Here is a 21,185-nt window from a genome sequence, read left to right as displayed (position 1 = left end):
ACTCTGGGCTGATGTTGATTGCAGATAGATCTGTGTGTGATCTCAGAGATCAGGACAAAAAGGTCAAGAAGTTGTTCCCTAGAAAGAAAATCTCTGGTTTCACAAGGCAGCTCTCGATATTGTAAAAAAAGCCCCACTGGAGCCACAGAAATTGCTTATGAACCCAGGAGTGGTTCTCTTTCATGAGGGCTTCCAAAATCCTTCGTGATTAGGCAGATAAACACAGACTAAAATCCATCAAAATATTAGCGGGATGTTGGAGACAACAGGAATGAATCCTTCACAGAAGAAAGAAGAGCTCTAAGTGTACATTATCCACAGATGAGACAATTTCTCCCACAAATATACTGGGCCAGGGACTTGGCCGGTGGTGATAGTGTTATTACAGAATTTCCAATTCCAGTTCCTGTTCCAGGGCTCAAATTTAAACTCCTTTTATCTGACAGGTAAAATACCTTTAAAGCACAATGCAGTAAACTTTAATCTCTTGATCACACTTTAAGAAAATCCCCTGAACTTGCTGAATCACTTGTAATTAAGTAGCCTTCAGGCAATAGAAGAAATCCTGTTCATTTTAAGGCATCATCAAAGAATGTGACAGCACCATGCGACTGCAGGTAGGTCAGCCTAGTGTAGCACATTAAAAACACCCGTGACTGCCTTAATCCAAGGCAATCTGTGTAGCCAGGAGAGACATAAATCACTTAGAAACTGCTGATCCTCAACCTACGCCTCCTTTGTCATCTGTGGATATCTGAGAAAAATGCCATTTCCAAACTGTATTCCCCAAATGCTTTCAATCTTCAAAGCTGAAAGCACTCCAACCTTGTTAACTACCAGTTAACAAGGAGTATCTGATGATAGAAAAAACATGAAACAAGTAAAACCAGGTATCTCAACAGAGGCACAAGAGAAGTGTACATCTGGCCTGGGGCAGATAATTGTCCAAGTGCAATATCAAACCACACCTGTAAGTATCTGGAAGGGAATGAGGAGTACACGTATATGACATGTACGTAAAGAAATATCCAGTACAGTACATGACAGAGGAGCATGTATCAGAGCCCAGAAGGGCTCATTTTTGATGCATGAATCTGTCTCAAGCACAAGATTAAGTGTCTGTCTTCTTCATCCCCTACGGCTGACCCTCAGTGCAGGTGCATTATTCAGCCTGCTTGGGCACCCAGGTGAATCTCCATCCTCCATCATCATCCCTGCACACAAAGGCTTGTCCTTGGTGGAAGGTGTGTGTTCTCACATTGCGGTGAGGACTTAGTGATGTTGTGAAGGCCATTTCTGTTTTGTTGGGTGACAAATTGGCAGTCAAATAAGGCAACCCATAGGCTGGGAGGGAGGAAATGCTTGGCACGGATGAGACACATTCTGCTGAAGAAAACTGAGGAAGGAAGTCCTCACTGCATGGATGGGTGCTGTTGTTAGCTGAAGGCAGGTGGCTGCAGCTATATGCTGCTGATGCTCCTTCACTGTGGTCATAGTCTGTTGCTTCACCAGCGCTTAGGCAGTACATGTCTTTTCCAAGGTCTGAGGAGAGGGCACTGTAGTTAGCTGAAGTTTCATCAATGGTGTTCACATCTTTTAATCCTAAAGTCTGCAAGACCCAGCTGTCTACAGCAGGGCTGGCTTGCTCTTCACAGGCAGTGAATTCATTAAAGAGGCTCCTTCTGGCTTTGGAAGCATGAGGAGATTCTTGAGGAGCAAAGCAGTGGTACTCTTTTAATTTCCTCTTGGTGCTTTTAAGAATAGCACAGTTTTTTTGGCCATGGCAGGAAAGCAGTTTCTATCAGGGAAAAAAAAAAAATAAAATAAAGGTGAGACAGAAGATTGAAATCTGAATTTCCAGTTATCTGGAAGCAACATGTTTCTGATCTTGGCTTTTAGATGGGCAAGACTGTTACTACTGTTCTTACAAAAGATACTTTTTCTTCCACCCTGTGGAACATATGGATATGACTATTTTGTGTCTTACAGTCTCTGCAACAGTCAAGTCCTTGAGAAAGAATCTGACAATGTCAACAAGGCCTGTGCTTTGATCGCATTCTCACTCAGTACAGCATGAAATGAGAGCTCCTGCCTGGCTGTATGGCACTCCTCTGTGCTGCTGCTGCCAGCAGCACTTGGCAGGTGAGCAGGGTAAGAGGGGGAAATGTGGCAATCTGGCACAAAGGGAGGATATGAAGGTAAGTCATATTGGGGCAGGTTTGATCCTGGCCAAGGAGTGCTCAGAGCAGCAGACTGAGTGGCTTAAGCCCATTAATCCACCTCGGTTGTCATTATCCCAGAACAAGGGCCCTTCAGGCATCCAAGGACAGTCAAAGGAAGGCAGGAACAACAAGGAAGCTTCCCCACCATCTCATGAATTCATTGCTCAGACACTTCCTGTGATGGTTTCATTCTGGACCCTCCTCCACATGACATAGAGGGGTGTCCATATCTGCCTGCTGTGCCCAGTGAAGGAGACATTTTCTACTGCCAGGAGCCAGGTTTTGGCATGGAAGGACATGCCACACTGTCAACACAGAACAGGATGGAAAAGGAAAGTCTGCTATTTTTTTACAGGCTTTTTTACTTCATGCACAATCTACAGAGCTGAGGAAATAATAAATAGTTCAGTTTCATGAGGCTGGAATAGCAAAAAATTTCTTTAAACCAACAAGAAACAATTATCTTCTGGACTAGAAAGAGAGAATCAAAATATTTAATAAAAACCCCAACCTATTCACACTTAGTTTAACAAAATGTTTCATCCAACCTGAAGTGCTTAATTTGGTATTTCATCTTAAAGAAAGAAAAAAAACCCAAACCAAAACCAAAACCCACACAACTTTTTAATTAAATAACTTTGAAACCATTAGAAGATCAGTACTCTAATGTAAATAAATAAAATGTATCATTGAAGATGACAAAATAAAACATAAACCAGAAAGCATCCAAAACATAAAAAAAATAATCCTTATCAAAAGGGGTAATTGACAAAATGGACACATTAGAGAAATATATGTTCAAATTTGAATTTTTCACTGAAAAAGAAGGTTAGATAGGATAACTTTTGCCTTGCTTATAAACTTAACTTACTTATAGCTAACTTACTCATTAACTAAACTTAATTATGCCATGGGCTATACTGTCTCCACAATTGATATGATGCCATTCCTGGGGGAAACTGTCACCTTAGATCCATGACTAGCAATTTGGCAGCTCTATGAAGTTAAACAGATCTCACACTGCAGGTTGACTACACTCTCAGACTTTACATGTATTTTAATAGCATGTGCCTGTTTCAACCTATTCAACCTGTTTCTTTTGCACATGTCTATACAACAGGTTTGGACACAATACCTTGGCTTTTTCTTCTAAACACTTAATCAGGGCAGAATTCAGGTATTGTCGGAGGTTATTATTTTCTTCATGTAACCTAGCAAGTTCCTCTTCCTTCTGAAGCAAAGTATCTTGAAGCTGTGAAACAGAGATATTGATGAATAGATGTTGACTCTGTAACTTAATAGCAATTGCCCTATGGTGCAGGCTGCTTGGATTTGATGATCTGGGTGTTTGCTTTGTGAACTCAACCTAGCCTTCCAGCCTCTTGTCTCTGTAAAACTAAGTGGCACAACTGTTCACTTTCCACTTTTGACTTTTGACTTCTTTTATTCTTTAGTGAGTGTTTGAGATTAGTCTGAAAAAAAAAAAAAGTAACCACGGAATAATAACAGACAAGAATTACAGGTAGCCCTGTGAACAGCCAGAAACCAATATGGGCATGGCAGCAGCTACCAGATCTCCAGAGCAGCAGTAAGCATCCCTTTGCACCACTCTCATTCCAATTTATCGTTGGCTGGTAGGGAAAAGGAGAAGGTGGAACTGCAGGCTAACAATTTATGGCAGTAGTGTGCAGAAGGAAAATGCAGCTGCCATTCTTTATGATACAGAAGTACCCAGTGACCTCTTCAATCCTAGGCTCTACTGTGCCAGTCCCAGCACAAGTATAGAGCTGCAATAATCCCTGGTCCCAAGAGCTGAACAGGTAGGTTTTGATTTGTCTACACCTGACACTTTTTTATGGGAAGTTCTATGTATATGCAGAGAGATTTTTGCCTCCTGATCATAGTTCTGAAGACTCCTTCAGAGGGACAAAGAATCTTCTGCCAAGGATCTCAGGCACCTGCTGACCACAGGCTGAAAAGCAGAGCTTTAAATGACTGAGGTAGAGCCAAAGGAAGAAATACACTGATGCCTGGAACTAGGGATAGATTCCAGGGACCTTGAAGTTAGTAAATGAACTCTATCAACTCCACTGTGTTAAAATGTCATTTCACAATCGCAGCCCAGAAAGCCAACCGTATCTTGGCTGCATCAAAAGGAGTGTGACCAGCAGGTTGAAGGAGGTGATCCTGCCCCTCTACTCTGCTCTCATGAGACCTCACTTGGAGTATTGTGTGCAGTTCTGGTGTTCTCAACATAAAAAGAACTTGGAACTGTTGGAACAAGTCCAGAGGAGGGCCACGAGGATGATCAGGGGACTGGAGCACCTCCCGTATGAAACTGAGAAACTTCTCCAGGCTGAGAAACTTGGGGCTGTTCAGCCTGGAGAAGAGAAGGCTGTGTGGAGACCTCATAGCAGCCTTCCAGTATCTGAAGGGGGCCTATAAGGATGTTGGGGAGGGACTCTTCATTAGGTAGTGACAGGACAAGGGGTAACAGGTTCAAACTTAAACAGGGGAAGTTTAGATTGGATATCAGGAAGAAGTTCTTTACTGTGAGGGTGGTGAGACACTAGAATAGGCTGCCCAGGGAAGCTGTGAATGCTCCATCCCTGGAGGTGTTCAAGGCCAGGTTGGACACAGCCTTGGGTAACATGGTTTAGTGTGAGGTGTCACTGCCCATGGCAGGGGGGTTGGAACTTGATAATCTTAAGGTACTTTCCAATCCTAACTATCCTATGATTCTATGATTTCAGATACTTGGAGTGATCTTTCTGGGGTTCCTTCATCCAGGACTGTTCAGAGTTTCTCCTTTCCCCTTGATGGGATTTACAAGAAAAAAAAAAAAGGCAAGAAAAGAGAAAACAAAGTAAACAAGGAAATGTTTGTTGGTCAAAAACGTTGATCATTCATATCAGTAGGTAATTCTGGTGGAATCATTTGTCAGGACTCAGGAGGACACGCACCATGTATTTTTTTGTCAACAGCATAAGGCTCTGCATCATCAGAACCTGAGGTTCTCCCTGGTCATGCCCCTGGGTCCTCTCTACTGCCAAGGCAGCTGGTGCAATATTCTGTTAGGATGAACAGGGAACCAACCCCTTGCAGGACAAATACTTTCTACAAAACCCACCAACATAAAAGCAGTTTGCCACCGTTTCCTCTATCTGTACCAGTGAGAGATGCCATAAACCAACCCAGAAGGTGCAATACATAACACAAAGTTCATGAACCTCGTGGGGTGAAAGTGAAGTTTCTGGGGGGCGCGGAGCCTTTACCTGTTTGTTCCTGTAGAGCTGGGAGGACAGCTGGTCTCCCTGCCATGCCGCGTCCTGAGCACCGAGCTGAGAGCTGCAGAACTGCCCTGGAGCGGAGCACACCGAGGGGTTAGCCCGCTCCCACTTCCTCTCCCAGCCCGGCAGCGGGGCCGTGGCCGGGCCCACCCCCCTTCCCGGCGGCGGGAGCGCACTCACCCGGCGTTTCCCCCCGGCCCCGGCTCGGGGGCGGCTCCGCGGTGCAGGCGGCAGCCCAGGTCTCCTTGGAAACACCAGCTGGGACAGACCAGGGGCAGGCGCAGCCCGGGACCCCGGCGAACCCTGGCTCCGGGCACGGCCGGCCGGTGCTCTGTGGAGGCAATGGACCATGGCGATGGGGCGCTCGGCAGACTGTTATCCCCTCCCGCCCGGCCAGCCCCCGGGCTGCAGCGGGCCCCGAGGGGAGGCGGTGTCAGCCCCGTTCCTGCCCCACCGCATCCCGGCGAGAGGCACCCCTGCGCTGCGGGCTGGTCCCTGCTCTCCGCCTGCTCCTGTCCCAGCCGGGGTTTGCTCTGGTACCTGCCGCAGGACAGCCCCGCAGCCCCGGCTGCCTCTGCCAGGCGCGGGAGCTCCCAGCCCTGACCAGGCTGCCCGCTCTCCCCCCTCACCCTCCGCCCGGTGGCACCGTATCTCCCTGCTGCCTCCGCTGGGCGTTGGGCAGTGCTCCCCCCGCCGGAGACCCCCGCCACAGAGGGGCTCCAATTAAAGGTATGCCAGGAAGGTGGCTGAGTTTCCTGCAATCCCTTGGGAAATACTACGGTCCTGAGTGGGTTTAAGAGGAAGGGAGGACCCAGGCTGTCCTTGGCCAGGGCGTTCCTCCCACCTTAGGGGCTTGATTCAGTTTTGAAGCAGCACAAAGCCAGCAGTGTCACCTCCAAGGCTGCTCGTACTCTCTTCTGCCCCTGCAGTTCTGCAGGAGTCCTAGCCCGTACAGTGGCAAACCCTGAATTGTCTCTGGATTCACCCTTTTCCCTTCTCCCAATAAACCCGATCTGCACCAGCTCTAAGTCTCTGCAAGGCAACGGCAGAGCCTGGAACCTCAAGCAGGGAATCTGCTCACCCATGGGAAGGCACAGCAGCAGAAACTGCTCTTGCAGGTAGAGGAGAACCGTCTTCCTTCACCATCTTAAAGAAGGCATAAAACCTAGTGCAAGCCCACAAGGCGAAGAGACCATCTTCTCCTTTCCTGCCTACAGGTCGAGAGAAATGCAAAGAGCACTTACCATGTTAGTGGCAGAATGAAATGCAGGTCTTGGAAGCACGTTTCTGTTAAAGCCCCAGAGAGGTTTAAATGGCTCTGAAGGAGGGGGAGAGGGGGGAAACCACGGAGGCGAGTTTAATCTAAAGGAGCTCCCAGTGACGCCTCAGAGCTCTCCTGAAACCCAGCAATCTGATTTGGTGTAAAGCTGTCAAACTTGTGACGTGAATAAACAGCAAACTTGCTGAAATCAAAGTCATTCTGGCCCCACAAATCAACACAAGGAAGGAGGGAAAAGAAAAGAAGGAGAGAGAGAGGAAAAATAAAACCCTCCACACACTTCAGGACAGCCCTGAAGTGGTGTGTCTGAGTTTCCCTCCAGGAAATGAGCAGGGATCCAGGGAAGCATCCCACATGTTCAGAGAAGGGCTGCTGGTGTTACTGATGAATTTTTTGTTTTGTTTTCAAGCTTTGTCTGCGCTTGTAAAATCCAGCAGGAAGAAGCAAGTTTGTCCAATATGCCTGGCTAAGAGAGTGGGTTTTCCACAGCTTCCCAGGAGTGTGTGGATGCAAATAGGATTCAGAGCACTTCTGTGGACAGTTCTGAGGAAGAAAGTGCAAGTTTCAGAACAATACAGTCTGCAACAAGTTCCCGCAAATGTCTCACAATGTTGGAACTGGTCTCCTGTCAAGCCCCAGGCTTCCAGAAAAATATCTCAGGATATAAATGCTTTGACAGATTTACTATCATAAAGGGTAATGTTGCAAAAGCCATATGCAAGTGAATGAAAGATGTAGATTGTCTGCATAAAGTTACCTCTAATTCGCATCAGATCTCCATAGCAATTAAAATCCATAGATAGGCTTGTGTTTTTTCTCAGGGAAATAAATAAAATCTAAACAACTCTTCACTAAGGGTCCATTTTTTAATAGTGTAGGGGATGGTGGGACTGAATCTAACAGCAGAGCAATTGTTCAGCCATGATCCTGCCTCCTGCCATGGCAAGGGCTATACAAGGAGGTAACCTGACCTGCCTGCGGACACAATCCACAGCCAGCCAAGGGTGAGGCCGGGCCGAAGGCAGGCCGTGCTGGCATATGGGATGGTCTTTTATTTCTCTCTCAGAGGATGTTCAGTGTTGTTACTTCATTAGCAAGGCTCAGGGACAATACAAACCAAGAGGGCCATTTACCTTCCATTGTTACTGGAGTATTTTCCTAGGTTGCTGCCCAAAGTACACTTGCAGCTATACCAAATTAAATCAGTGCCATCTCCCTTTGCATTACATTTTTTCCAACAGAGACATTTTAGAAAGGGCTCATGCTCCACACACTGCACCCAGCTTTATGTCACCCTTTAGCTCTTCAAACACCAGCATTGTGCAGTACATTTGACAACTGCTGTGATAACCTATACTCTCCAGCTGCCAATCTGTCTCCTGCATGGAGCATAGGGGGGCACTTGTTGGCTAGCATGAAACACAAGCTCCATGAAACTCAGCAAATGCCAAGCCCCAGCACAGGCATCCTTGGCTTGGTTTAGTCCCTTTGCCCCTTACTGGGCTGTCTCAGGGTGCTTTCCTGGGTGCTGTGGCAGCGGTGACTCCCTCACCCAGGGTACACACTCCACGCAAGCACTGCTACCGTTGAGGGTCAGTATACCACCAGGAAAGGCCCGGGGGAGGCCACAGCCCCGAGGCGCCGTCGCTGGCAGCAGAGGCTCTGGGCCGGGCAGCCTCTGTAACGTTGTGCGGTGAGGCAGTCAACCCGGCGTAGGCGGCAGAAGCCCTCTGAGCCCGGAGCAACCCCCTGAAAGATGCAAGGCCCGCACGGCACCCTCCCAGACCAGAAAGCCCATCCTGACACCGCGGCCTCGGGCTCTGACTTCCCGACACAGCGGCCATCTTGGAACTGCCTCAGAGGCGCGGGAGCGCTGGGCCCGGCCATTGGGGGAGGCGAGCGGCCCCTGCGACGTCATCACACCGCGCCCGCCGCAGGAGGGGATGGTGACCGCGGGGAGGGGACAGTCCGAAGCGTCCGTCCCGCCTGGGCCGTGCATTCCCTGTGCCTCTCGTTTCCTGGACTCATGGTCCCGCTGCTGGCATCCCCTGGGGATAGGCAGGAGCAGTGGGGAGGCCTGGTGAGTGCCAGGCTGCCCCTTATAGCACCCCTGGATCATCTCATCGCTTGTGTGTCAGGGGACAGAGGTTACCTGCAGAGAAAGCAGAGTTGAGCATCTAAGCAACACATTTAGGGAGGGACAATGTGTGGGCAAGGTTTCCTTCCCGCTTTGTGTGGATGTGGGCGTGGAGAGAAGCATTGCTGGCTCCTGGCTGCTCCTAGACAGGGCCCTTTGCCTGGTACAATGCTGGTGGCTTTCTCTCTGCTTCCTCTTGGCAGAGAACTGTATGCTCAGGCATGCTGTTTGCCTCTGAGATGTGGTGGGAGGAGTATGGGCATACTCTTGGAGTGAAAGCAGGTATGAAAAAAACCCTGTGGTCACTCCATTGTTGCTTTTGCACAGTTGGTACCATGTTGGTTTGGGTTTTGAGACAGCTTTGATTACTGAACTCAAGGAATTCATGTCAGCTCACTGTACCGTGGTTTCTGTGTTGGGGAGTGAAAGAAGGCACATGGGTAAAAGGCCACCAGATCAGAGGGCATGAACCCTGTAGGTTCAGGGACTTAACTTTTGGGTCCCTATCAAGGAAAGACAAATGCTGCTTATGTAGGATAGTTAATTTTGCAAAGTCATGCATGGATGTCACACACAATGGTAGGTCTTCAAATCATAGTAGCAATTGCACATCATGCGTAGTGTAAAACAAACCCAAGTAACAACCATCTCCTAATTCTTTTCCTGTTCATCAGAGTCAGCTCCTCTCAGAACTCTTACTTATTACAGTTATTGATGCACTTTCATTGGAAATAAAGTTCAGGGATGAAATATATATCAAGACTACAGTACTGCTTCAGTGGAGATAGGATTTCATTTCAGTGTTACAGGAGCTCCTTTCTGAAGGTGGAGAACACCATAACATGCACTGCAGTGTGTCAATTCCCATGTGTTCTTTGTACCTATGTTTCTTTTGTCACGTCAATGATTTTTCATGTTTAAATGACAGTGGTGAAGCTAATCCTTCAGATTAAAAAAAACCCACCCTAAACCAACCAAATATCAAACTTGGATTTTTTTGTTTGACTTATTTTTATGTAGAAATGGCTCTAAAATTGCATTTCAACCGTTGTGAACTGGCTGTCAGAAGAGATGGCACACAGAAGAAAAATAATATTTACAAATAGTTTAATTCAACTTTTATACCAGACTTAGTACAATGTGTTACTTTTCATGCTAACACTGGCACAGGGGTCCAAACCCACCCCAAATCTTCACTTACCCTGCCATATTGCTGTTGCATTGCTTCTTACCCCTCTTAAGAAAGATTGTATATCAGTGGTAAAATAGAGGCTTACTTAATAACTGCAGATATTAATCCATAGTCTGGCACACACAGGTAACTGCCACTTGCATAAATCTCTAATAACATTTGTGATCTAAAGGTGTGATTAGTTAAATTTGATGAGACTAATTTGCAAGAATGTTTCTGAATGGAAATTCATGCAGATACAGGTTCTGGTTTTCTCTGATAGTCTTCCTGCTTGAATGCAGGACTATAAGGCACTTCCCAAATCCAGTCCCCTGCTGTTGAGATATTCTTAAACTTTTCAGTCTCCCTCTTAAAACTAATTAGGTTATTTTCCTTCTGTTATTCCTACTGTGAGGCTACACCATACTCTGAGCTCTGACAGCTAGACACTTTCTAGTTTCCAGTCTGAATGTATTCATAGCAGGTATAATCCCTTTTGGCATTGTGCCAAACTCTTGTTTTACTTTAGATACTTCTCCCTCTAGCATTTAGCCTTGAAATCACATATTGTCTTTTCCTTTGCTTTGTAGGTCAAAAAAAGGCAGATTCTTTTTCAATCTTCCCTAATGTAAGGACTACAGGAACCCATCTCAGAGAATATTTCACCTGACATTAACCTGTTTTTCCGATGGATGACCAAAGTTACTGGATTTGCTGTGTAGTGCACTAATGTTTTAGAGAAAAGTACTGGCCAATCTTTATTTCTTTTATCTTTTCCTAGTACATTTTAGGGTAATGTTTACCTTTTCTGTCACTCTGTCACACCAGTTACTAGTTCTGAAATCGCTGCCAGCTGGCAGTAAATACACCTGTGGACTTCATTTGCTGTGAAATGCAGTCAGTCAAACTTGGTCTTCAATGCTGTTGGGCTCCAGCTTTCTTATGCTGACACTGTCTACTGTGGAGTTTCAGAGGTATTAAGGAGCAAAGAAAAAAATGACTTAAAGCTGGAAAAACTATACTAGACCCTTCTGGGTTTAACTGCAATTTCTCACTGCAAGAGTGGTGAGTCAATGGATAGAGGACATCCTACCTTGGTGTGATTCTCATGGTGACTTCAGTGTTTTCTTCTAGCCTGCAGTGAAGGCATGCGATGTAGTTAAGTATATGTGATTTTGTTCCTGTGTTTTCTGTTATACACTGGACGAGATTTATGCCTCATGGACATCTAGAAGAGAATTTGGTATTATTAGTGCTCAATAGTCTGTTCAGAAAAGAGTTGTTTTTTTCAAGGAAATAAGTTGTGTTTTAGTAGCAGTATGGAAAAGGGTAATAGGGTGATCTGGAAACTTAATTTGAGTACTGAATGTTGCCTCTTGGATTTGTGTGTGTGATACTATGTAGGCTCAAATTAAACAGTGTAGATAGAAATTAGTATCTGTCGCAATCTGTCACATCCATTTAATCTTGAGTTGCTTTGAAACTATTTGTGGGGTTTTAGAAAATGTCTTAGAGCGTTCAGGGTGCTGAGAAATTATACTCCTTCAGATCTGTGGTCATCTTCCACATTTATCCTCTGGGTAGCAACTGTGCAAGGAACTCATTATCTCCCCATGCAGCCATTAAGATTTTGAAGAGATAGTGTTTATTGGACATGATTAATTTTGAATTGGTCTATCATGTTAAAATCACATCATATTTTCTTGTGAAAATGGAGTTCCGTAGATTTGCAGCTGTCTTCTGATATGCCTGAAGAGGTTTGTTTTATACATAAGTAGTGACCCTAGAATATCCTTGTAGATGAAATATGTAAGGAGTATGGTTGAATAATTTGTGTGCCATGTATTGTGTGCAAGGGTGCTCACCCATCTGTCATTACTCCTGTTCCTTTAACAGCTAAGCTTGATTCTGTCCTATGGATGAAACTATTGTTTCTCAAAGGACAGAAGATTCCTTCTTCAAAGGGAAATCTGCTAGGTAAAGCACAAATAATTACTCATGAAAATCTAGGACTAGAAGGGACTTCTGGGTTGTCTTGTCCCATCTTCTACTTTAGTTAGGCAGTCGGTTCAAAAACTTCAATGCCAGACCTCCAGTGCTTTCTCTTGTGACGCAGGTACTGCTGCTTCCTACTCCTCAAATGTTCAAAGTATTACTCTAAATTCTGATCTAAATTTATTCATGAAGAGATGGGGAGTTTGTGCCATTTTTGGATTTTAGCTTTTTCATTTTATCCTGTGTGCTTGCCATTTTGATATAGAAGCACTCTAATGCTGGTTTTGTCTGGTTTTGTAATTACAAATTTTGTAATTTCTATTTTTCTGCCTGAGGAGCATTTAACACACCTCTGGTAGATAAACCTCTTTCATCAGTGTGGGTGACTTTATTTTTTCACAGCCCTCTAGATTGCAGTTCATTATACCCCCAGACACAGTAATGAGGAATCATCGGAAAAGGAAGCACAAATGGAGAAAGTGACGGGTTTATGTAGCACAGACTATTTATGGAATTCACTACTACAGAATGCCATCAAGAGTGAGAATATTGTAGTATTAATGTTATTTATCATTCTGGGGTTTTATTTTGAATGTTTTTGTTAATTCTACTGGGTATTTGATCCTCTGTCTGAAGAGGACACCAATTGCACTGGTTTATGGGCATGTCATCGCAGAATGCATCCTAGTCCATAAGTATGGCATGTGTCTTACCCTTTCCTTTTGAGTGGCTGGAATTGTATCATAAAAAATATTGAGGTCCTAAGGAGATACGGATCTCGGGTCTGGCTTTTAACAGGATGACAGTTTCTCTTTGAAACTTCAGGTGGGAATCTTACTATTGCAATCTGATTGGTGTGTGGAGGAGAAGTGTGTTCTCCTCCTGGGTCTGATGTTTTACAGTTTTATAGCAGCACTTAAATATAAGGTCTGAAACTTCAGAATGTCACCTATTTACTATATAGGCCCAAACTGATCTCTGCGTCTTTGTGTTTAAGTTCCTCATCTGTTAATCAGGAGTGGTGTGCCTGCTTAGATTTCACACTGCTGTAATAAAAAATGTACTTGCATAGCCCCTGGTCAAATGCATCCCTTTGTTCTTGTCTGTGACCACTGAGCTCCACAGAAGGAATATTAATTGTGAGCAGAAAGCTTTCCATGAGTTTTAGGGGCTAATTGGATGGGATATTTAACATAAACCTTGATGTTGTTTTGGAACCAAAGCTTATTCTTGGTCAGCACACTTGTACATTGATTTTTCTCCATCCAGAGGTTACCAGCCAACTGAGTCGGCACGCTGCAGCTAAGAAAGCTTTTCATCACAGAATAGTGATTCAGTTGTGTAAACAAATGCACTGAGGTAGTCCCATGGTTAAATAACAGATGCTGAAAACGGTTTCTCTTGACTGCGTTATTAATGTTGACCGTCATGGTTTGGGGGCAATTGCTGACTCTATGAGCGAAAGACTGATGTGCTGAAAAGCCATATTTTTCTCCATGGTGTTTTCTATTGAAGTCAAACTATTTTGCAGGGAGACCTGCCAGAGAAGCTTAGCTCACGGGTTTCGTCCAAATCAGGATGAATTTGCATGGGACCAGATACAGAGCTGAATGGGGCCCTGTGTCTAATCAGCCCCTGATGTAAGCATCTGCTGCTTTGTAACCTGTACTGTGAGCTTCTCGAGCATACACTCTGCTACCGATACCTATGTACTGGGCTTCACCTATTTAATAGTGCTTTTCCTCTTGGCTGGTGCTCAGGAGTTGGTAGTCTGGCTCCCCTCCATCTCTCTTTGGGTGTAGAGCTGTGCACTTTCCATTCTTGGCTGGCAGTTGGGAGCTTTGGCAGGGATCTCTGATCTGAGTAAATATATGAGAGGGCATCTCTCCATTGCAGAGCTGTATGGCATTGCTTTCCCTAATCAATAATGAAAGAAAGATTGTAGGATGTGTGGAAATGTGTCGGGGGTCAGAAGGTGAAGGATGTTGTTGTCAGAAGCTGAGAAAGACATCAGGATTTTTGTGCACACTATTGAAAGGTTGAGTTAAAACAGTAAGTCACTAGGGTGATAGTCTAGTGAAACAGATCTGTCTGTATACATAAAATTTCCAGCTCCTAGTCCATGTAGGTAGTGTTCGATGAACTGTTGATGAAAGGAATTAGTTGGCTGGTAATTCATCTAAAAGATTGGCAGAGGATTTTGCAGGCTTACACCAGAGCTGGCCGGAGACAATAATCTCTTTTCTTGAAGAATGCTGAGGTCCTGACGCCCAGCTCGTTGGAATGAAACCTGAATGCTTTTTAATTCTTTGTGAGAGATTTTTTTTCACCCCCTCTTTGGTTTTTGTTTTTAGGAAGGAACAAAATGTTTCATTGTAATTTTGTCAATGATTCTGATATAATGGATTAAAAGAGTAAATGTCTTCCAAATCCCAAAGCCTTTTAAAAGAAGAATTCCATTCAAAACACATTAGAGCTGTTTTCTCCCCTGAATTTTTGCTGGAATTTAATTTTAAGCAAAAGTTTACACACTTCAGTGGCAGTGTGGGTTCCCTTGCAGCAGTGATATGCAGTGGAGAATAACTGTGAACAGGATTTTTTTTGGTCACGTTATATTTTATGCTATCCTGGAGGTGAAAGGGGTTGGTGGGAGGTTTACATCCACTTGGTAGCCTTGTACTGTGCCAAAGCAATGTAAAAAGGCCTTGGAGTGAATAAGTAACAAGAGAAGTCTTTGGTTTTTAACTGCCGCTGGATGAGAGAGCAGGATTCATCGATGCCTTACTGTATTTTTACAATTCCATTGCAAACTGTAATAGGACAGCAGGGGAAGAAAGAAGAGGTTAGTACAGTGCAACAGAGTAGGCTTCAGAGAGGAGACATTTTCTCTTGGCTCAAGGTTCTTGTGTCCTAGCCTCCTGGTGTGACTTGAAGGAACAGAGACTTAAATGGCAGCTATAGATTTGCCCAGAAGCTCCCATGGCTTCCATTTCATCTTCCTTTCCTCTTTCTAGTCAGACAGAAATGTGATCTCTTGACATCCACAGAACCCCCAATGACTTGTGTGTCATCCATGGCTAGCACTGAAGCTCAGTAGTCTCCTGACATGCATGTTGGGACCCTTTTTGGTCAGCCTTCACCGACCTCCCTCTTAGAGGTGGAAATGTGTACCTTTGTTTAAAAAGCAGCATGTTCATCTGAAGTTAACTAATTTTATCTGGGATGCCACTATTAGCTATTGGATGTTGTTTTGTGACTTCTCACATTTCAAGGGAGCTTGTGTTCAGTGATAGGATTTAGGCCTACCTGTAATCTGCAGCACCCTGTAATCAGCAGTTGTATTAGGAGATACAAACCTACAAGGAAGGTTCTGGGGAAGCACACTGGTACATCAGGCAGAAAGGAGCTGTGACCCCATGGAACAAACTACTTCACTGGGAAACTGAAAGGCTCTACAGTGCTCATTTCTGGGTTGGCTGCTGCCCTGCAAAATGGCCTTCGATAATTCACTTTTATCTCTGTGTTTACCCCAAATGTGTGATGAAGATACTGTGTTAGAAGTTGTCCTCAGTAGTTGCTGGTGGTTTTAGTTTCAAGAGTAACACTCATTGTAGACTATTCTTTCAAAGATGTGGTTTGGTGCCATGAATTTGGAGGGGTAGCTTACTGCTGAAAACATTTTGGTTTTCATGCATTTCTGGATGTCAGCGTGTTTTATAGAAGCATGCAGGAGGTGAGCACTAGCTAGCATCCCTCCCTCTGGTCCCACCTGTGCAGAACAATAAGGTTGTTCAGTAGAGTAAATCAGGGAGCCTTCACTCAGGTTCTTACAGTTGTATTTAAGTTTGGAGGGGGGTACTGAGAAACATAGAGGCATAAGGCTCTGCTCACCCTCCATCTCAGATGGTGCTGGGTAAGAAAATTCAGGTAATTCCAAATACTAAAGCTGGGATAAAGGCTAGTTTGGCTTTGGGAACAGCACACAATTATCTTAATTTATCCACAGAGCACAACTATTCACCAGATTATTGCCCTCAATAAGCGCAGGACTATACTTTTTACTATTTTTTTTTCCCTATTTGCCCCCAGCTTATGCTCTTCCGCCAGCATTTTCCAAATCTGAAAGAATTGGTTAATTTTGTCTAATGGTGTAAATCTGTGCGTTTACCCTCACTGTAGCAGGGTTGCTGTCAGCTTATTTTTTGAATCAAACCCAGAAAAGTGGTTTAAAGTGGATTGTGGGGTGGTTTTTTTTTTGGTTGTTGTTTTTTCTTTTGTTTGTTTTATGTGTTTATATATATACATATACACTAAAATCAGTATTGTCTATGTAAGGAGTTAAAATAGTACAAATCATAGTCCCTGAATCTTGAATACTATAGAATAATATATATGTTTTAAATTTTATTATTATAGAATAATATACATGAAACTATTGTTAGATGTATGAAAGTTCAAATTTTAAAAGGTTGTATTTTTTTTTCCCTGCCTCTCTGAGACCTTTTAGGGTGGCATTCTTAGGTAAATATTGTCTCAGGAACTAGAGCTTTAAGACAGCTCTTTAATATTCTGAAGTATCTCTACTACAGTATAAAACCACTGTAGCATGGAGGTAGCACAGAGCTGTGTACTCAGATTCTGCAGCCTTGGTCTCTAAAACTAGGTTCCGAAGTGTATATTTTGATAATAAAGATTTACTACTTTTTCAGTCATGTTCTGAAAAACAACTCCATGAAAGTCTATGTCTGCATTTCACTGTCTTCTGAAGCTGCTAGCTGCTACTATTAAGAACTTTGTTTAATGGTTCATTTATAAGTGGCAGTGAAAAAATAAAGACTGATAGGGTGGTTGGGTTTTGTGGTGTTGTTTTTTTGTTTTGTTGTTGTTGTTTCTTCTTTTTTATGTGTGTGTGATTTTATATCAAGATCTCTCCTTCCATTTAAAGATTGGTTTATAGTCTGCAATTAATGATTACTCTGCAACTCTGATGTTAATATCGCCTGTTTACAGCTGCTGTATATTAATATAGTCATTTGGCCATGTTAGCCCTGATATACCTGCTGAGCTATCTTTCAGACTGAGCAGGATGGAGATGCCAACCATCTCTTCCTTAAGGAAAAATCATTATTAGAGGTCGGCTACTCTTGGGATACCAGCATCCCTATTTCCACATGCTTTCCAAACTGTGGTCTAGATGAATTTTTCTCTGAGGAACTAAAAATTTGTGTTTATTGCTGAAGAGCAAGCAGACACTGTATCACAGGGCAGGAAAGCAGAACATCTGCAGCTGGAACGTGTACGCATTGAAACAATGTTTTTTTTTGAGCATGGGATTTTGGCTGTGATTATCAGGTTTAACGTTTTCCTTCATCGTTGTTTCTCTTTGGGGCTTTGTTTTGTTTTACCTACAGGGGCAAGAGGCCTTTGACAAGACTTCTTAATATGTAACAAAAAGATAAGGAACACCATTAGAATCAACAGTGTCTCTTACATTTTTTTGTGTTTTTTTAGAAGACTGATTTTTTTACTTATGTCCAAGTTTCTAAAATTCAGCCTTTTTCAGGAAAAAAAGAATAAAATCTGTTTGATTTGAATTTGGGCATGTAAGTGACAGAAGAGATTGGGTTAGAGAAGGAATTGGTGTTGGTGAGGTGGCAATGAGAAGCAGTGAGGAAAAAAGTTCTGAAATAATTTTTACCTTTCCTTGGACTGAACTAGAAATTCAGTAACTACATTTGACAGATAATCTAAAATTTAGAAGTTTTTGCTAAAATTGTTTAGGTTTGGGGTGGGAGTTTTGGGTTGCTTTTTGAATGCATCAAAATGAAGTAGAAGAGGAAAGAGGGAATACTCAAACTAGGACGAGGGCTTCAGCCTGTGCTCTCAGAGCACCTGTCTGGGAGAGAGGGACTGGGCTTTTCTTCTGCAGTAGCAGCAGTTTGTGGGTTTTATCCAGTGAAAGTTCACTATAAAATCCAAACCAGCTGGACAGAGGACAGGAGTTCTGTCTTTCTCTATTCCTCCGGGTGTTGTATCCTGACCACTGGGCTGTGAAATTATTCTTGCTCTCTTTTTGCTGTAAAGTATCTTGAATTCCTTCTTCTACAGCCTCTGAAAGAGATTTTTGAGGCATGAGTATAGCTTTGCAGCTAGGAGCACTAATGAATCCTGAAAATGTACTTGTGGAGTCGAATATTTCCAAGATTAGGCAGCAGCTCACAAGCCTTTTCAGAGTACAGGCTGGGCTGGTCACACATCTTTCATACAGAATTCAGAGCCTCAGTTGCCCCTCAGGCATGTTTTGTTTTCATGGGATTTGTGTCTGCACATACACAGTAGACACCCGGCAAATCTGAGCATCTCTATTGCAGAGGTGCAGTGGCAAAGTGACTCCACAGTGATGGAGAGTAGGCTGAGAAGAGAGAAGCTTGCTAGCCAGAGTAGCCAGTTCCTCTTGCAAAGGGGACTAGAGGAGCCAGGGCAAAACCAAGTTTTCTTAGAGGGTGGAGCAGTTAAGGAAGGTAGCAAGAAAGCAGGAGGGATAAGCACAGCAGTGAAGCAGCCTGAGAAGGCTGCTGAAGGACCAGGGCTGGCAGAGACAAGAGGCTGGTACTGAAACAGCAGAAACAGGGGAAAGAAATTGTTTCTTAGATGCGTCCTCACAGGTTCCATTGGCCCCAGGAGGACAGCAGCACTTCCTCCAATTTACAGCAACAAACTTTTCAAGTGCATCTAAATAAAAGCTGCCAGAGGAGGCACTGCAAACACAGACTTTGTTTCAGTTAAACCTCCAGGCAGAGTGCTTGCGCTAGCAGTTAACTACAAGCATTTCAACGTTTAGTTGTAGGTGATACTCGGGTTACCTGAGTAACTCTGTAGTCCATGGAGGTGCAGGACCTTAGGATGGGCAAGCTCTGGATTCATGTGTTGTGGATCGCTTTCTAGGGGTCTCCAGCACTCTCCATCGCCTGTAGGGAGCCTGGCTTAATACCAGGTAGTGTGACTATTGCCATGTCCTTTCCCAAATAAGGGGAGATAATTTGATCTCAATCTGGTATCAACATACTGAAAACACAAGAACTTTTTTTTTAGTGTGACATACCTAGTTCTGGACCATCACTGGATTTATTCTAACTTCCTCTTTTCACTCATGTTTAAAAGAAAAAACAAAAAAACCCACAACCCCACAACATACCAAAAAACCCCCCCAAAACATAACCCTGAAAACCAACCCCAAATGCAGTAGGGTTTTCTTTTTTGGTTGGGTTTTTTTTTTGTTTGCTTCTTTTGTAATTTTTTAGCAGCTGCATCTCCTGAGGTTCAGTGGAGCAGGGAGCAGAGGTGACCGCTATGTACTCTTCTGGAGATTGGGTTGTTCGCAAGATATACCCTAGTCATGCCACTATCTGCTAAAGTATGCAATTGAACCCAGTGCTATGTGGAGCATGCTCACTTTGAAATGGTGTTTTAGCTAGCCTGTCTCACCCTGGCACTGTTGGGTTTTGCTCCACATTACCCACTATCTAAGCTGTCACTCAGTATGTTTGACTGGTTTAAAAACAATTATACCACTGGTCCCACCTTAAATGTGTAACCTTTGACCACAACACTGGGGAATAAGAAGCAGAATGGCTTTGAAAGTCAATGTGCTGCCAACAACAAGCCTTGCAGCAGTGGGTTAAGCAGGGCCGTCCCTTAGACTGTCACTCACCAGACTTATTTTTGAGTTGACCTGCTAGGATTTTTCCCTTTTCTCCCACCCCTTCCTCTTCTCTTTTTCCCTCTTTATTCTCTTTCTCAAATCTCTTTTGATTTCATGCTGGCTTTTTAAATTGAGGATAAAGTTAATTCACCACACAATGCCGCAGCTGGAATGAAATACGGCCAGTTGCCCATGTGGAGGGGAGGGCTTTGTGCTGGCTGGGGGTGGCTCGTTGCATCTCCTAAGGCCACTACGGGCTGTCACTGATTTATTGATAGTGCCTCTAGTAACAAAGCAAGAAGTTAACTAATTATGAACATATGGTTCAGCTCATGCTTGACTCAGCAGCCACCTTGTTAGCCTGCAGCTGGCTAGGTGTTCAGAAGCAGGAGAAGAGGAAAGTTTTGGGTGGAAGGTGTGGTCCAAAGTCCCACTGGCAAGCCAGAGGGAGACTTGATTGATCCTAATCTATTCTTTTTTTGTTAGGAGGCAGCATGTTGCTGTCAGGAACAGCTTGGTAATAACAGATTTGTAGCCTCTAAGTCCTTGTGGTTATAGTCAGCATGCGACACTTGGTCGGCTCCTTGTATGCTCTGTACTTAATTGGTCTCAATGGTGGGGTCTGAAATGAGACGGTAGTTCAAGGTGCAACACATGCTATACCTGAAATTGCAGCCTGTGAGTTGCTGCACAGATGTCAGCTTTTTACCAGTGGACTTACCACTGGGGACCCGGAGGGTCCGTTCAGAAAGGCACAAGGGATATCTGAGAGGACCCTGCAGATTTTCAGTGCTTAATATGGAATTAATTAGAGGAAAATTTAGAGAGAGACAGAGAGAGAGTGTGTGGCTGGTGGAGGAACAAGGAGGGGAGACACACAACTTGTTAGGAAGTTATCAAGGTGGATTGCAATTTTGTTTGCATTGAGTGGTCAGCATGCATTGTCTGGACACAGGGGAGTATTTTATGAGAATTGATACCATCTAAAGGGGGGAGGAGGGTGTCTCCTGTCCATCTGTTGGTCTTTCACAAATGAATTGAGCTATGCACAGGATTCAAAACAGTGTAGTTAGAGGCTATTTTTTTTCATGGACAGACATTGTCTCCAGGAGGAGTGAGCTTATTGCTGTCTGGACTCTTAAAACATTTTTTTGGGTTCTTACAGTTTGCTTAACTGGAAGTGCTGAGCATAGAAAGATAGCAATTTTAATAATATGCAGCAGAAAGAACTCCAGGGATGAATGATTTGACAAATTAACAAATGGGTTATTTTATGACTGTCTATACAAAGCAAAATTGGGTTATCTGTATACTGAGATATATTGGCAAGGCCACAGTCAGAAGGTTGAGGGAGATGGTTAGCGACTTCTACTAGGCACTGGTGAAGCA

The 21,185-nt window shown here is 43.9% G+C and overlaps 1 protein-coding gene across 1 annotated transcript; it reads right to left on the bottom strand.

Annotated features, from left to right (window-relative positions):
* Window positions 1–1,042: 1,042 nt before the first annotated feature.
* Window positions 1,043–8,372, bottom strand: GMNC (geminin coiled-coil domain containing). Its single transcript, XM_061452143.1, has 3 exons — window positions 5,498–8,372; window positions 3,358–3,474; window positions 1,043–1,798 (listed from the first exon to the last, which is right to left on the bottom strand). The coding sequence occupies exons 1-3, from the start codon at window positions 5,861–5,863 to the stop codon at window positions 1,163–1,165; spliced, it is 1,119 nt and encodes a 372-aa protein (XP_061308127.1). The 5' UTR covers window positions 5,864–8,372; the 3' UTR covers window positions 1,043–1,162.
* Window positions 8,373–21,185: the final 12,813 nt, after the last annotated feature.

Source organism: Pezoporus flaviventris, unplaced genomic scaffold, assembly GCF_033815535.1.
Source record: "Pezoporus flaviventris isolate CSIRO_AGI_PZ_B2104156 unplaced genomic scaffold, CSIRO_AGI_Pfla_v1 ptg000013l, whole genome shotgun sequence".
NCBI lineage: Eukaryota > Metazoa > Chordata > Aves > Psittaciformes > Psittacidae > Pezoporus > Pezoporus flaviventris.
Note: the sequence above shows the minus strand (reverse complement) of the source record. Positions and strands in the feature narration are given on the sequence as shown.

What these genes read in the sequence shown, in the direction of transcription:
- GMNC (XM_061452143.1), bottom strand. Translation starts at nt 5,863, where the DNA reads ATGGTCCATTGCCTCCACAGAGCACCGGCCGGCCGTGCCCGGAGCCAG. An exon ending in AGCTCTACAGGAACAAACAG is followed by an intron (nt 3,475 to 5,497) that starts GTAAAGGCTCCG and finishes TCTGTTTCACAG; the next exon opens with CTTCAAGATACTTTGCTTCA. An exon ending in GTTTAGAAGAAAAAGCCAAG is followed by an intron (nt 1,799 to 3,357) that starts GTATTGTGTCCA and finishes TTTCCCTGATAG; the next exon opens with AAACTGCTTTCCTGCCATGG.